General features: G+C 33.8%; 1 protein-coding gene across 5 annotated transcripts in view; it reads right to left on the reverse strand.

Moving 5' to 3' along the window:
* The window catches only part of Csmd3 (CUB and Sushi multiple domains 3), a 1,196,994-nt gene that overhangs the window by 938,157 nt on the left and 242,884 nt on the right, over positions 1 to 15,953 (reverse strand). For all 5 annotated transcript variants that reach the window (XM_029469822.1, XM_021183659.2, XM_029469819.1 and 2 more), the window contains exon 4: positions 14,519 to 14,713. In XM_029469822.1, the coding sequence (XP_029325682.1) occupies positions 14,519 to 14,713 (195 nt within the window). The remainder of the gene's footprint in view (positions 1 to 14,518; positions 14,714 to 15,953) is intronic.

A 15,953-nucleotide genomic window follows, 5' to 3' on the forward strand; every position in this document is an offset into this window, starting at 1 on the left:
CAATAAACAACAAAAGATCTGCTTTTACCATTTCTGACCTAAAGTAGTAGTACAAAGCAGTAGTAAAAAATCAGCATGCCTTTGGCATAAAAATAGACAAGTTGATCAGTAGAATCATTTTGAAGACACAGACATAAACCCACACACTCATAGGCACCTTGTTTTTGTAAAGAGCCCAGGAGTATACAATGGAAAAGAGAAAGCATCTTCAACAAACAGTTCAGGCCAAACTGAATGGCTATATCTAGAAGCATTCAAATAGATCCTTGTCTATCAAATTGATAAAATTCAATGCCAAAAGGACCAAAAATCTCTGCCTAAACCCAGGTACACATAACCTGATAGAAGAGAAAGGCGATTTTCTTAAACTCATTGACACAGTAGACTTCCTGAACAGAATATATTAGCATAGGCATTAGAAATACAACTAATAAATAGTACTTCATGAAACTGAGAAGCTACTCTATATCAAGTGACACTGTCATATGGACAAAGTAGCAGCGTACAGAATGGGAAAAAATGATTTTTTTATCAACTCCACATCTAATAGATGGCTAATATCCAATATAAAGACAAGAGACTTGATTTCCAAAAACAAAATAAGTCAATTTTAAAATGGGAAACAGATCTAAACAGAGAATTCTCAATAGAGGAATCTCAAATGGCTGAGAAATACTTAAAGCAGTGTTTAACATCCTTAGCCATCAGAGATATCCAAACCAAAACTACTTTGAGATTCCATCTTACACCTGTCAGAATGATCAATAATACAAGTGACAGCTCATTATGGCAAGGATGTGGAACAAGAGGCACACTCCTCCATTGCTAGTGAGAATGCAAACTTCTGCAGCACATAGGTGTGAATTGACTTACCTCAAGATCTAGCTATATCAAAATTGGGCATATAGCCAAGGAAAACTTCATCTTGCTACAGAGACTCTTCCTCAGCCATTTTTCTGCTCTATTCCTAATAGCCAGAAACTAAACTATAGCCTCGATATCCCTCAACCAAAGAATGTATAAAGAAAATGTGGCACATTGGCTGAGTCCTCTGAGTAGATCAAACTCTTCTTGTTCACACATCTTGCTTAGCTCCTTCTGGAAACCACATCTGACAAACCATTTATGGCACAGACTAAGAAATTAAATACATCAAAATTGAAGAAGACAGAAATGCAAGAGAAAAATTGTCTGCACTCAAAATAAATGATCAAAGGAGAAAAGTAGGCTGGATCATAAGGAGGCTAGAGCTGCCAATATGCACTATACATTCTACAAGCATTACATTCTTACTGTACTTCTTTTGTAAAATACAAAGAAGTTGATGAAAAAAATTGGAATTACTGACCAGGAAGTCTCATTTGCCTCTCATGCCTCCCCTACTTCCCCTCCCACCCCTGCCTCTCTTCCTTCTCCCTCTCATCTACAGGTCTTTCTGCCAGGGAGGGAAAAGACCTCACATGTTGTTGATAGAAAAATCTGTAGGGAGATGGTGAAATATAGATTAAGATTCAAGATTTATCCAATGTGTCCTGCAGGATATAAAATTAAGTTAAATCAGAGAGCCAAATTTGTTATTTTTTAAATGATTTTAATTATTGGAATACAAAATTTTTATTATACAAATAAAACATTTCAAAACCTGAAAAACAAATGACATTGTGGAATTTTTCAGGCAAATGGACAGAAAAAAAATCAAAATAAATAAGGCAACCCCAAACCAGAAAAATAATTATGGCATATATTCACTTATATCTGGATGTTAGTCATTAAGTAAATGATAATTTACAATCTGTATCCCTGGAGATGCTAGGTACAGATGTTAGGGAGTAAGTGGGATGCATGGACCAGGGATTTGGACATAAAATAAATTTTATGGGTATACTGGAATGGGATTGGGGATGAGAATGAGAGGAACAGGTAGAAAAAGAGAGAGGTGATAGGAATTTAGGAGGGAATGAGGGGAGAGACAGAATTGAGTAGCATTTGAGAAGGATTTGAGGGGTGGTATGTAATCCTAGTGAAATTGAAACTTCCATAATATACAAAGCTTACCCTAGTATTATTTCCAAATAATGAGAGAGGGGAAACCAATCCTGAATATATTTTGTCACCAAAGAAGGCTTTCAGTGACAGTAGAGAGGGTCAGCCTATAGGAAAACCACAAACTACCAAGAGTGTTACCAAGACACTGGTTAGCTTTCCACAAACTGACTGCAAGTCCCCACTACAAAACAACACACACACACACACACACACACACACACACACTGAGCATGGGGATATACAGCTAGTGCCTACATTGAACTTTCATCCCCCATGTTTTAGTACTCCGTGAGAAAGAAAGGTTCTCTTTAGGGTACCAGAAGAGAAAACTAAACAGCCATCCAACCACATAAATTTTGATCTACAATCTGCCCTGGCTACAAAAAATACTAAGCCAAAGTTGACATGAACTTGTGAGAGTTACCACAGGTACTTCCATCTGGTGTCTGATTTATACTAAAGGACTCTATGAGTGTGGATTGTACAAAGACCTAGGGTAAAAATAAAACTACTGGTCAAAAAAGGAACAATAAAATGACTACTAATGATATTTTGTTATATTCATAGTTAGGTAATGCAGCAGATGAGAGTGCATAAAGAAACCCACAGCCAGAGAATATGCCAAGATAGAAACCTAAACAAGACATCTCTTTCAAATACCTTCCCTCAGAGCTCAGGGCACCCAATGGAAAAGGAAGCAGAAGGAGTTGGAGAGACTGGTAGTTCAAAGGACACCAGTAAACAAGGCCCTCTATCAACTCAGCAAAGCTCATATGATCTCACAGAGACTAAAGCAGCAATCAGGGAATCTACAGTGAGTACTTTTAAGGGTAATGGGTAAATGTGTAAATACGTGGATATCTGATTCTTGTGATATCTTCTCTTGGGCTTTTTTTTTTAATTTTTCTTTTGGTTTGGTTCGTCCAATTCATTAAAATATATTTCATTATCTTTTCATACCTTATTTTGGTATTTAAAAAAATAATTATCCAGAATTGAAGTTGTTATTAAATAATTGAGTACTCTTCACGACTAATTTGTTCTAACAAAATAATAGAAAGGTACTTAAGGCTTATTTGATTAACTCAGAGCAACATGAATAGATTGCATTGTTGACAGCTACAGAAAAACAATAAAATGTGCTGCTAACTTACTTGGGTGAAACATCACAAAATACACAAGGAAAGTTTCACCACCAATAAACTATTCACAAAACCCATCCTGAGGAACATTGTGAGAGAACACATGACCGACTGAAGTTGAAAAGTTAGTTAATGACATTTACAAAGGTAGGTGATGTCATTGTGTTTTGTCTTCTGAAAATGTAAGTTGATAAAGATGTAATATAAAATATTTAAAGTTATGAACTCAATAATCTCATTTGTTTCTCTCCAAAGAAAATGATAATGAGATTTAAGGGTTGTGCATTTGAAAATCCATGCACAGATTGGGAAGTAATCTTACTAAACTCTCTTCAACGTTAACCCTGAAAGAAACTCAGCAAGGTTAGCTAACATTGACATCTATAATGAATTTTGTGAACAGCAAGTTTTACCAAGCAAGATTCAATGATCATGATAGATTGTGCTGGTAGATTGGAAATATAATAACTGAGAAAAAAATTGGAAAAAATGCCATGATCAGAAATTTTGGGATGTGCTGGTCTATTACCAAGAAGGTCTTCAATATAGCAGGTTTTCATTAAAAATCTTTTGTGCAACTGGCAAGAATTTAAATGTCCACTAACTATAATTTTGTCCTCTGTGAAGAAGATAACCATAGTATTCAGTGATCATGTTTAATTAATGTAAACAGGGGTTTTCTTACATTTTTAGAATTTTGGTCAGACTGTGCACTTCATAAACACTATTGCTCTGGCATTGCTCTTCTAATGTAAAACAGAAGGTTTCCTCAATTATTCTCTACTAGTTACAAAGTTTGGGTTTGTGTGCATATTGGGTGGGCACAACAATTTTCCTAGCAGACTTTTCTTCATGATGGGCACATGAACATGGAGAGACTACTTCATTATCAATAGCAGCTATTTTCCACTCCTCAAGAGTTCAAACATATGTACGGACACATATAGAGCTAGAGAACACATTTTAAACTCTCTAGTATGGGGTTTCACACTGTCCACAAATCATGCAAATAATAACATGAAAGCTGTCAGCGAGATGTCTTCTTTCCTAAAGCTCAATAAACTTACATGGCCTTATAAACATAGTATGTGACATTTGTTACTGACCCAAAAGAGTGCTTCAAATTGTCTCTCTGAATTGTGTTAATGTTGTGAAACTGATGGACAAAGAGAGAAGAAAGAAGCAAACACTCTTATTACAAATATGTAGTTAAAATGAAGCAGAGGAACAGGACAGCTTAAAGATGCAACTTATTGTAAAATATCTATGTATAATTGTGTAACTTGTTAGATGTTGTTTGAATAGAAGCTGTAGATACTCCCATGGGGTAAGGTTAAAGAAAACTGAAGTTAGTTTTGTCAAGACTAAAATAATAGAACTGGAAACTGGATTCTTGAATCTAAATCCTGGCTATTCCTTTGCAAGTGTGACACCTTGCAAAATTCCTATGCTTTATTTTCTCCATCACTTAGTGCCTTTTGTGCTATTTATTGCAACAACATGAAAACAAAGATGAAATGTACTATTATATGTAAAATGTTTCAAACTGTGTATGGCTCAAAGAAAAAACATGGATATATGCTGGGGAGATGCCTCAGTAGTTAAAATGCTTGCTACTCAGGCTAGAGCAACATAATTCCAGAATTACTATTGCTATATAGTACTTCCTGGTTGTAATTGTATTCTAACTATGAACAAAATTGATAATGGCCTTATGTCTGTTAATGAAATGTTATAAATTTTTGGTATGTAAAAATATCTAGAAACAATAGTCATTTTAGAAGGGAGTGCAGAAATATAATCACACAATCATTTAAGAAAGGTTTAATTATAATATTCAAATAATGTATTAATAAATGAAAAAGATATAAATTAAAGGTAAGTATAACTTAAATGTTAATTTTGTAATAATAATACAGTAGAATTAAGTAAATAACTTTATGCCTTTAAACTACAATAATGGACTCTCTTTTCAAATCTAGAAATGTTTTAAAGTTAATTTATTTTAAATTCATTAAGATCTTTTGAATATATAAAAAATAGGAGCTCATTAATGCAGGTACATTATCTTTTTGGTTGTATTTTTAGATGATTAATTTGCAGGCCAGATTCCAGACACACAAGCTAACAAAACATTATTTTTTTTAATGTAGAAAAATGGGGCAGAACTAAATTTAGACAGCTGGTTTGTAGAGCATTTGACTTGGCTCATGGCATTAGGCAAGTGTATTTTGATTTATATTGTTGTCTAAATACAGTTCTTATTCATCTTCTCACTGTGAAGATCTATTTGTGTATCATTAAGAAGTTGTAGTATTACCTTTGGAAGCTCATTCCCTAAGCTCATATTACTGATATCATAAATGAACATCATGAAATTGTACTGCGATTCCTATATGAAGTTTTACAAGAGATATTACTCATAATGCTTTCTTTTAGTTTGAGAGATTATAATCTAATTATGTTCTTTAGATGTGTTTATATTGCCAATGAGTAAATGCTAACTTGAATGCTGACTCCAAGAATGTACAAATTCAGAACTTGACTTTCAAATATTAAATTTGTTTTTCAATTCATCTAATTTTCATGTTAGTTTTTTTCTTAATTTAGTTTGCCTCATTAGAATTTATGTTATATTTCCACTTGTATTAAAGATTCAGCTTTTCAACCACTTTTTAAAAATAGCTACAAATTAAATGTAAGTATGTAATAAGTGGCCTTAATGTTTTAAAGTATGCTGATTACTTTGGTAACTACTACTCATAAAAAGAGTGGAAATTAAGACAAAAATGCCCTAGACATAGCAATTAACCTATGCAGAAAAAAAAAAACAACAAAACCAACAAAAAGTAATTTCATTTCAAGAAACCTTTAGAATTTAATGTGTTTATTAACCAATGATGAAAAGAATATTATTCATATTTTGCAGAATTTGTGAAGCTGAAGAACATGAGATGATGATTGAGTTTTGCCATGCTTGATAGGTTCTATCATTCCAGAATGATGATGATGTAAATGACCTTTGAGATTTGTAAAATTTTCATTGTGAACTTACATTCCTGAAATCTTACTGACAGTCTTTGAGGTTATAATAAGTTACCTGTATTAAATTTTTGTGCTCTTTACTTGGTTTGAAGAAGGGTATGTACGTACTGTTCTCTTCATTAATAGTGCTTCTAAATATTTATACATTCCAGAACATGATAAACATAGAGTTAAAAGCAATTATGGAAAACAAAATAGATAGCATAGATGAATGAAGGGAAGGGAACAGATATAGGAGTTAGGGATGGAAAGAGGAGGGATCAGGTGGGAGGATGACAAAGGGAGTAAGTAGGAGAGGTTACTGGAATGCGGTCTAAAAACCTAGTGCTATGGAAATTCCCAGGAGTCTATGATGGCAATCCTAGTTAAGACTCCTAGAATGGAGCCTGAACTGGTCATGTCCTATAATGAAGCAAGACTAACAATTGGAGAACTGAGACATCAACCCAGCCACAAAACTTTCAACCTACAAGATATCCATCTGCCTACAAGGTGTACAGGGGTAAAGATGAAGCTTAAGTTGAGGGAATAGCCGATTAATGAGAGGTTCAGCTTGAACATCATGCCATGACAGTGAACCCATCCCTGACGTTGTTAATGATATTCTGTTATACTTGCAGACAGGGGTCTGGAATAAGAAAGACATCATAAGAAAGACATCACCCAACGACTGACAGAAACTGACACAGAGGAACATCAGCACTTAGGGAATCCTGTGTAAGAGAGGGAGGGAGAAGTGTAGGGGGCAAAGGAGGTAAGAATGGTACAAAGAAACTTACAGAATCAACTAACCTGGCCCCATAGAAGCCCAGAGAAACTGAACCACCAACCAGAGAATATCCACATGACTGAACTAGGTCCCCTGCACATATAATATGAAACTTGGTCTTCTTATGGGGCTCCTAAGAACAGAAGCAAGGAATGTCTCTTACTATGTTGCTTGCCTTTGGGAACATTCCTCCTATTGGGCTAGCTAGTATCAATAGGAGAAGATACACTTGGTCTTATTGCAATGTGATGTGCAGGAACCTATTAATATCCATGAGAGGCCTCCTCTTTCCTGTAGAGAAAAGGAGTAGAAAGAGGCCGGGTGGGGGATGGGGGGGCAGGGCAGGGAGCTGGAAGGACTTTAAGAAGATCAGAGAAAAGAAATTGTGGTTGAGGTGTAAAATAAATTCATTATTAGGATAAAAAGAGCAATTATGGAACAGAAAATAATAAATGTTATAGAGTATAGGATAGAAGAAGATGGGGGTGAAATACAGAGAGGGGTAACTAACAACAACCACTTTTGAAAATCCATATAGAAACCTACTACTGTTATTCCTCCTATGGGGCTGCAAGCCCCTTCTATTCCTTGGGCCCTTTCTCCAGCTCCTTCATTGGGGACCCTATGCTCAGTCCAATGGATGGCTGTGAGCATCCTCAGTATCCCCAGACCTCCTAGGGACTAAACCACCAACCAAAGAGTATACATGGTAGGACTCATGGCTCCAGCTGCATATGTAGCAGAGGATGGCCTAGTTGGTCATCAATGAAAGCAGAGGCCCTTGGTCCTGTGGAGGCTCTATGCCCCAGTGTAGGGGATTGCCAGGGCTAGATAGTGGGTGTGGGTGGGTTGGTGAGCAGGGGGAGGGGGGAGGGGATGAGGGAGAGGGTTTTCAGAGGGGAAACCAGGAAAGAAGATAACATTTGAAATGTAAATAAAGAAAATATCTAATAGAAAGAAAGGAAGAAAGAAAGAAAGAAAGAAAGAAAGAAAGAAAGAAAGAAAGAAAGAAAGAAAGAAAGAAAGAAAGAGAGAGAGAGAAAGCTACTATTAAAGCTTCCTAAAACATGCACATGTGTGTGTATATGTGTGTGTGTGTGTGTGTGTGTGTAATATAATATTTGAACATATGTGTGCATGTATGTATGTATGTATATGTGAGTGATGTATATGATATATAGATAGATAGATAGATAGATAGATAGATAGATAGATAGATAGATAGATAGATAGATACATAACACACACATGCATATGCACACACACATGTGTTGATTATAGCACACCTTAGCCTCTAATTTCTGTGAATAGTTCTGCTACAAGTCTCAAAATTCTGGCTGACAAGAGAAAATTACAATGTCAAGAACTCCTTCCTTTATTTTTTATTGGTTACTTTATTTATTTATATTTCAAATGTTATCCCCCTTCCTGGTTTCCTCTCTGCAAACCCCTAATACCATCCCCCTCCGCCTGCTTCTATGAGGATGCTGTCCCACCCACCCACTCACACACTCCTGCCTCACTGCCCTAGCATTCCTCTACTCTGGGTCCTCAAACCTCCAGAGAACCAAGGGGCTCCCCTCCCAGTGGCTTCCTTTATTATCTAAATGTAGCAATTGTCCGTGGTCCTAATTGACTGTGTCCCAACTACTTAGGAATATCATACCTTTTCCAATAGTATGTCATCCATCACAGCAAAACTGTTCATTAAATAAAAAATTTACCTACTACAAATTTTAAAGCACAAAGTCATAATAAATAAAGACTGTTCCTGAGTACCTTCCAAAAGAATATAGTTTTATATTCCAAAAAGCAACTTTCTTTTGTGGTTAAGTGTTATTAATATAAATGAAATATAAGATGATTATTTTGTGCTTATCTCAATAAACTATTACATATCTTTCATGTTGAATAATTTTATTTAAAGTTTAATCATCCATATCTGTTAAGTCGATCTTATGTTTTTAATATTACCTCTCAGTGTGTATGTATATGTATATTGGTGTATTACATTTTGAGTCAATGGAATTTTTATTTTTCAAATGATTGGGGGGGTGGCTTTTGGGAGATTAACCATCTCGTCATATAAATATACTAAACCACATTACATGATTACTTCTTATTGAGGAAGATGTTTGCTCTAATTTCCTACTATATATACTTCTCCAACTACTATGTTTCATGACAAATACCAATTCTATATTTGGCTTGACATTTTTGTCTAGGATTAGCAGGTTGCTAATCTGTCAAGAAAATGGTATGTGCAGCAAAGCAATCTGCTGTTGCTTCTCCATTAGTTAGTTATTTTCTTATCATATTTCTAGTGAAACATATTCCTGTATCTATGTAAATAATGGAAAACATTTCCACTCATAGTTATTATATGACTATATATATAATATAGTAATATATTTCACTTTGTCCATGTAATGTCTTCCCTATAAGCCTTTTGCATGTTTGTGATGTCAAATATTCAGTGACAATCACATTGCACCAATTGTCGATCACAACTGCATTACCAATCTCACATCTGTTCCAACAGGATGCCATCAGATAAAAAGCATCTCCATCAGTGTTTCATCTGTTGACACCCTTTACCTCATCACCCCTTTCCCTGAACTTCTCTATAAAACCTTGACAATTAGAGTTTACACATAAAGATGGCCCAGTAACTTTTAAAACTTATTTAATTAATCCAAATTTTAATAATTCTCAATACAAATGGTAATTATTATATTATGCATGACATTAATTATATCTTGATACATTAACCCCTCTAATATATTTTTAAATATGAAAAAGGGGCAAAATTCAGACGAAACAGTACAATTCATGAATGTCCATTGTAGTAATTTCGGAGTATATGCATCTTAATGCTTCTCTGAATCTAGATTCCCATTACAGATTTGAAAAGTTTCAATCTAGGATTCTACATTCATTCTCCATAGCCCCAAACTGCTCTTAGTTCATACAAAGTGTTGAGATCACTGGGTTGAGAAGAGCTCTTAGACTAAATGAAATCTCAGTGGGAACCGATCTCACAGAAGCGTCTGGCGAAGGAAGGGGTTACAGAAAATTTAAGTGCTGCAGGTATGAGGAGAAGCATTAAGTTTCTTTAGGCTTTTGCTTAGCAGGAACTTAGCTGCCTTTATCAAATACTAGCAGATGTTGCTGATAAAAATGGATCCTGCTTTTCAACATAAAAACGCTGGCTCCATGCCCTCAAGGTTGATATGACATTTGTTTCTTTCTTAATTAAACTATCATGACTAGGAAGCAGCAAAGAGCTTTCATAGCAAAGGTTTCATCAAGGAAAGACTTTGTGTAAACGCCATGGGAAGCAATAGGGAGATCATTACAGAATTATCAGCCCCCTGCACAGTTATAAATTAAAGAATCAGTATGCTACCAAGTGACAAGAGCAGAAGACAGAGGCATGGATTAAACCATGCTCTGTATTACCCTTTGAACAGAATCACAATGGCATATTCTGAAAACACATTAGTTCTCCATTCTTTAAGTTTTAATAAAAGTTGGTTGGTGGGAGATAAAGTTGAGCATGGAAAATTAGATCATGTGCTCTGTGAAGTATGACAGAGACTCTGCGCTCAGCTAGTGAATATTAGTAACACATGAGAACTACATTTAAGGCTGGAAAGGAAAATTTGTACTTTCTACATGAATTATTACCTCACTTAAAATGTGCTTGCTCTATATAGTTCATATTTTTAGTAATCCTCTGTGAAACTGTATCTTAAATTTCTGTCCCCAAATGAACTTCTAGCCCCTCAACTAGGAGACAGTAATGCTTTCCTCATAAAGGTGCCCAACTTCCCTACAGATCCTACCATTAAATCAATTATCACACATTATTGTAATTGCTTGATTACATTACAGTCTGCCCCATTGGACCACAAGCTCTTAAAGGCAAGAGTTGTTTTTTAATCAATCTTTGGTTCCTTGGCATATAAAATGCTGCTTTTCACAAGGTAGGTTTTTAATGAATGCATTTAAATGAGTAAATGCATTCATTAGTTTTAGTAGCTGTGAAAAGAAAAGGTGAGCTTGGCAGACTGAAGTTAAGCAGGCAACATTTACAAACACAGAGGGTGCCACTTTTTGATAAATTAGAACTCGCAGAGGTTATGGTGAAAGTCAAAGTAAGTGTGCCTGCGGGGCCTTGGGAAGCATGAGCAAAGGAGTAGGGTGTATATTCAGGCAAAAAATTTAACCTTGGAATAGAAAGGGAATCTCAACAAAATGAAAGAAGAATGAAAAGGGAAGATAAGGTAAGAGTTGCAAAGTTGATTAATTGAGCCACATGCAACTCTTTCCATGATTGCATTAAATTTTAACATGGCTGAGGCTATAATCATTCTTGCAAGAGTCCTGGGATAGGCCTGAATGCCTCATGAATATCTTTAACATTGACTCAATGTGACTATGGTCCTTCTGCCTCTATCTCTTCACCATTTTATTACTAAAGCAGTAGTTTCCAAGTAGACAAATGAAGTATGTAAGTCTCCCTAACAATCTAGTCAGTAGGTGAAACAATGAGTGTTTAGACTAGAATAACTCTTTTTTTTATTCCAAACGCCATTATCTGAATTGAAATGGATGATAATCCTGCATTATAGATTAATATAACGTTGGTGATCATTTATTGTAAATAATTGTATTATCTTATGTTTTCATTTGAATCCCCTTTTAAACACTCGATTTTAAATGTTTATGAAATATTTTAGTGAATAAATTGTGTGCCTGTTTAAAATGTGTATGTATATATATATATATATGCATATATACATATATATATATCTGTTTACTATGAGATCAGTTGTTCTCTCCTGGGTGTAATTTAATTATTTGAAGTTTCAATGTATATTAATTGGACTTTCAAATCCTATACTTTGATATAGGGAAAACATTTCAAGTTTGGCTTTTCTATTAACCCCCTTAAATCCTGAGACATTTCTCCACTGGTACTCTCATAAGTCTGCACATCTTTTGAACATATTTCATCTGATCTTTGAGTAAGACTATCTTTTCACAAACATCTGTTTACAAAACATTCTAATGTCCTTCAACAGTGCTGAGGACAAAATCTGCTTGTAGCCTTCGAAAAGAGAGATAATGGCTCCCCAGAGATCAAATAAGGCACATTGCCACACATGAACAATTCAGCCTCACACCCATAGGAGCTTGCTTCCTAGGATGTGAGCAGACATCTTACACCTTTGTATCATTCTGTAGAATGGGGAATTGACTGTTGTGTATTGTAGATAGTGCAACATCATACTTTGAATCATGGCTTTGCAGTTGATATAAAAAGTGTCACTTTTTAACTTAAGAACATGTTTTTCATGGCCAGTCATAAAGTTGAAAAGGAGAACCTGTCCACTTCAAGATCTTCATAGTCTCCTCTGCTTGATATTTGACTAATCTTGACCAATTATCTTTTATAATATATAGTGTTTAATTTTCTATTTTCATTTAAAAGATACAATGCTTCTAAATGCTTTAGTGGCTTGCAGTGTTTGGCATAAAACCGACAATAGTAATCATAGCAATGGAAGGAACAGCAGAGGCACCAAACAGCAATACTGGGAAAATACCAGCACAGAGACCAGCTTAGATAGAATAGACCAGCTTGGATATCCCACATACAACAATAAACAGCATGTAGAGGTTGTTTGTTTAGCATTGCTACAATGACAGCCATTTGTTTTTTAATTCATCTCATTGACCAGAGAAAGAATGAAGTCAAATTGTTCATGTGATTTTCCTGAGACCAATCATATTCTGATTGACACAGCTGGCAAAAGACATTTAGCTGTGTGTGAGTTATGAACAAAAATATTTGGAAGGCAGTTTGATAGTCATAACATGTCTATTTGGTAAAAATGTAGTCATGGCTTCCTTATTTGGGCCCATGAACTCCCTATGGTGGGCTTTTTAAAAGCTTTTCAGTGGCAACTGTGATTTTTCCTTTTGGCTCAAACCTCAAAATGTAATCAGAAAACTATTAGGAACACCCAAAGTATTGTGCCACTAATGTGACAATATACACATCTTGCCTGACTTGTGTAGTTGGTATGGTCTTATTCAAGTACTGAGAATAAGTGCTGTTGAGAGTACAGGCCTGAATAGGGCATTTAAAACATGTATTCAATGTGAACACCATATGGGAGCATAGGAAGAATGTTGAAGGAGAAGGATGGGGAAGAGTAGTGTGGAACACTGTCTTCAGGGCAGGGCATCAATGTTCAACTCATGAACTCATAGCAGCTGTGGTAAAATGCAGAAGATTTATTAACACATTTATTAACAAGTGGGAGATGGTGTTACTAGGCATCCCTTGGGTTTTTTTTTTTTTTTTATCTATTGGCAGTTAATGATGTGGAAGGAGAGGGATCTTTTGTAGTTATGTAGACACTGGTTAAGTTTCCATTGTTCTGGTAAATAAGGTCCATTGCCCACCTAAAAATAATTAAACAGGTAGATTTCACATATACATACAAAATCCTGAGAGTATGGAATAGAATAAAAATACATTAATATATACATATAAATTTGTAATATACACACATATATATACACATATATATATGTGTGTGTGTATATATATATATATATATATATATATATATATATATATATATAAAATCTGTGGATAATTTCATTGGTTACTATGCTTTTCATCTACAGTCCTGTGCTTGAGGAAAAGTATTCTAAATGGGTAGTTGTACACTCTTACCTAACACTAGTCAGGGAGGAATTAGAGAAACACACCTCAAAAGACTGTTGAAATACATCATGATAGGAAAGAAAGTGCAGACTGAACAATGTTGATCTCCTGAATTTCTGAGAGCAAGACTAGTGTATAGAGTGAATGCTTAGAACTTGGCAGACATTAAACCTTGAACCATTATGAATGCTAAATGTAATTATATTTCCTTCATGAAATAAGTAATTTTATAGCATCAGTTTTAAAATATAAATTATAACTACCACAAAAAAATATTGTGCCAAGTTCTATGAGAAATTTTAAAAGATTCAGAGAGTCAATATTTCTCAAAGCAAAATAATGGGCATAACAGCTTAAGCAAGCAATCCTAAATTTTAAACATCATAACTTCTATATGGTTTTCTAATATGAATTAGAAAATATGTGTGCATGCATTCTATTGGAAATATAGAAATATTTATGAATAGAATTAGCTCAGGCTACATAAAAATACTTTTGTCTTAACCAGTGTCAATTTTGTTTGTACATTTGTCATTCAGTACCTGATATAAATAGATGATATATAGAAGAGAAATCTAGTGCATAAATTGATAATAGGTATAGTATAAATATTATAAATATTTATGCTTTATATTCTCTTACATTTAACAGGTTTTCATTATATTCAAAAAAATATAGAGAAAGAAGTAGATATAGATAATAGATGATATAGATATAGATGATATAGATAGATATAGTATATGAATGTATTTGTTCATTTATTTTTACCTCTGCAGATTGGAACAGGGAAATCCCAGGAAGCTGTATTAACCGAATTGGCTATGCAGGTAAGTTGAGGATGGCCATCAAGGATATATCCAGTTACACAGCTGTAGCGGATCTTGTCCCCAACATCAAACCTTGTACCATACAGAACGCCTTTGGGTGGAACTCCTGGATTTCCACAGGAGCTACTCTGTAATTCTGTAGTAAAGAAAGAATAAAAAAGAATTTAGAGTCATTTTAATATATTTAATGTTTTATTATTATAAATTACATCTAGGTTTTATCATTATTTTCCTGTGGAGAAATGTCAGACTGAAAATTTAGCATTTTCTTGTTCAGTACAGACGAGTTTAATATTGGTAATGTGACTAAATATTACTGCATCAGAAATGGAATTAGCTTTACTAAAAGTTTTTTTATGCCTTATATAAATTAGTCTTCATAGCAAGCTTTAAAATACTATCATATTTTACAGAGTTTTAAAACTGAGATAATATAATTTAAATAGTTTCTCCAAAGTAACATTTTAATGACAGAATGATGGATATTTCTACATATGCCAAACTTCACATAGAAAACATGCACTTTATAGTAAAGATCTTTTATTTAAATAACAAAATAAACTAGTATAAAATGAACATATTTTTAATGTAAGTAATTTGATAACATTTCAGCTCATTTATTGTTTTAATTTGGATATTTAATAACAAATTTAGTTACAAATGCATGGACATATGACATTTTAAAATGGATCAATATAAAAAAACTGGGGTATTAATTACATAAAGTTAGAAAATAAATTATTTTATTATGAGTTGAAAATGGAGATTTAGATATATTAGAAATTGTAGAACAATATGGCTAGGAATGATATATTTATTTACATTAGTTTTTGTAACATACATATGCTATAGGATATATAATATATATACATACATACATAGCTTCTTATTACATGAAATTGATATTGTAAATATCAATCAATTAAACTAAAATTAACTAATAAGGAAAAAAGTAGTTTAGTGATTTGAGTAAATTGTTCAGTTACTGATGCTACATAAATGTTAATTTCCCAGAAGGATAATTTTACTGTAGTTCAAGAGGCAATTAAATTTTAGATGAGTTAATTAAATATATATGGGAATAACTATACTTGCAAAATTTCAAAATGGCTAAAAAATACTAAAAATAGAGTAATGATATAAAAGTGAATCATGTTCCTATTTTATAAAGATGTGGATACCATGTCAAGCATTAGTTAGTTCCTGGCAAAATAATTATGTCAAGCAAAATCATTCTAAATTGAAATTATCAAAATGAAAAGACATGTAAAATAATAGATAGCTGAAATGTTATAAAACCAGAATATGTATAGATATATGTTATAATTTTTTTATCACTTGCTTCTAGTAATAGTGGTAATTTTTCTTTTTTTTTT

Source organism: Mus caroli, chromosome 15 (assembly GCF_900094665.2).
Source record: "Mus caroli chromosome 15, CAROLI_EIJ_v1.1, whole genome shotgun sequence".
Lineage (NCBI taxonomy): Eukaryota > Metazoa > Chordata > Mammalia > Rodentia > Muridae > Mus > Mus caroli.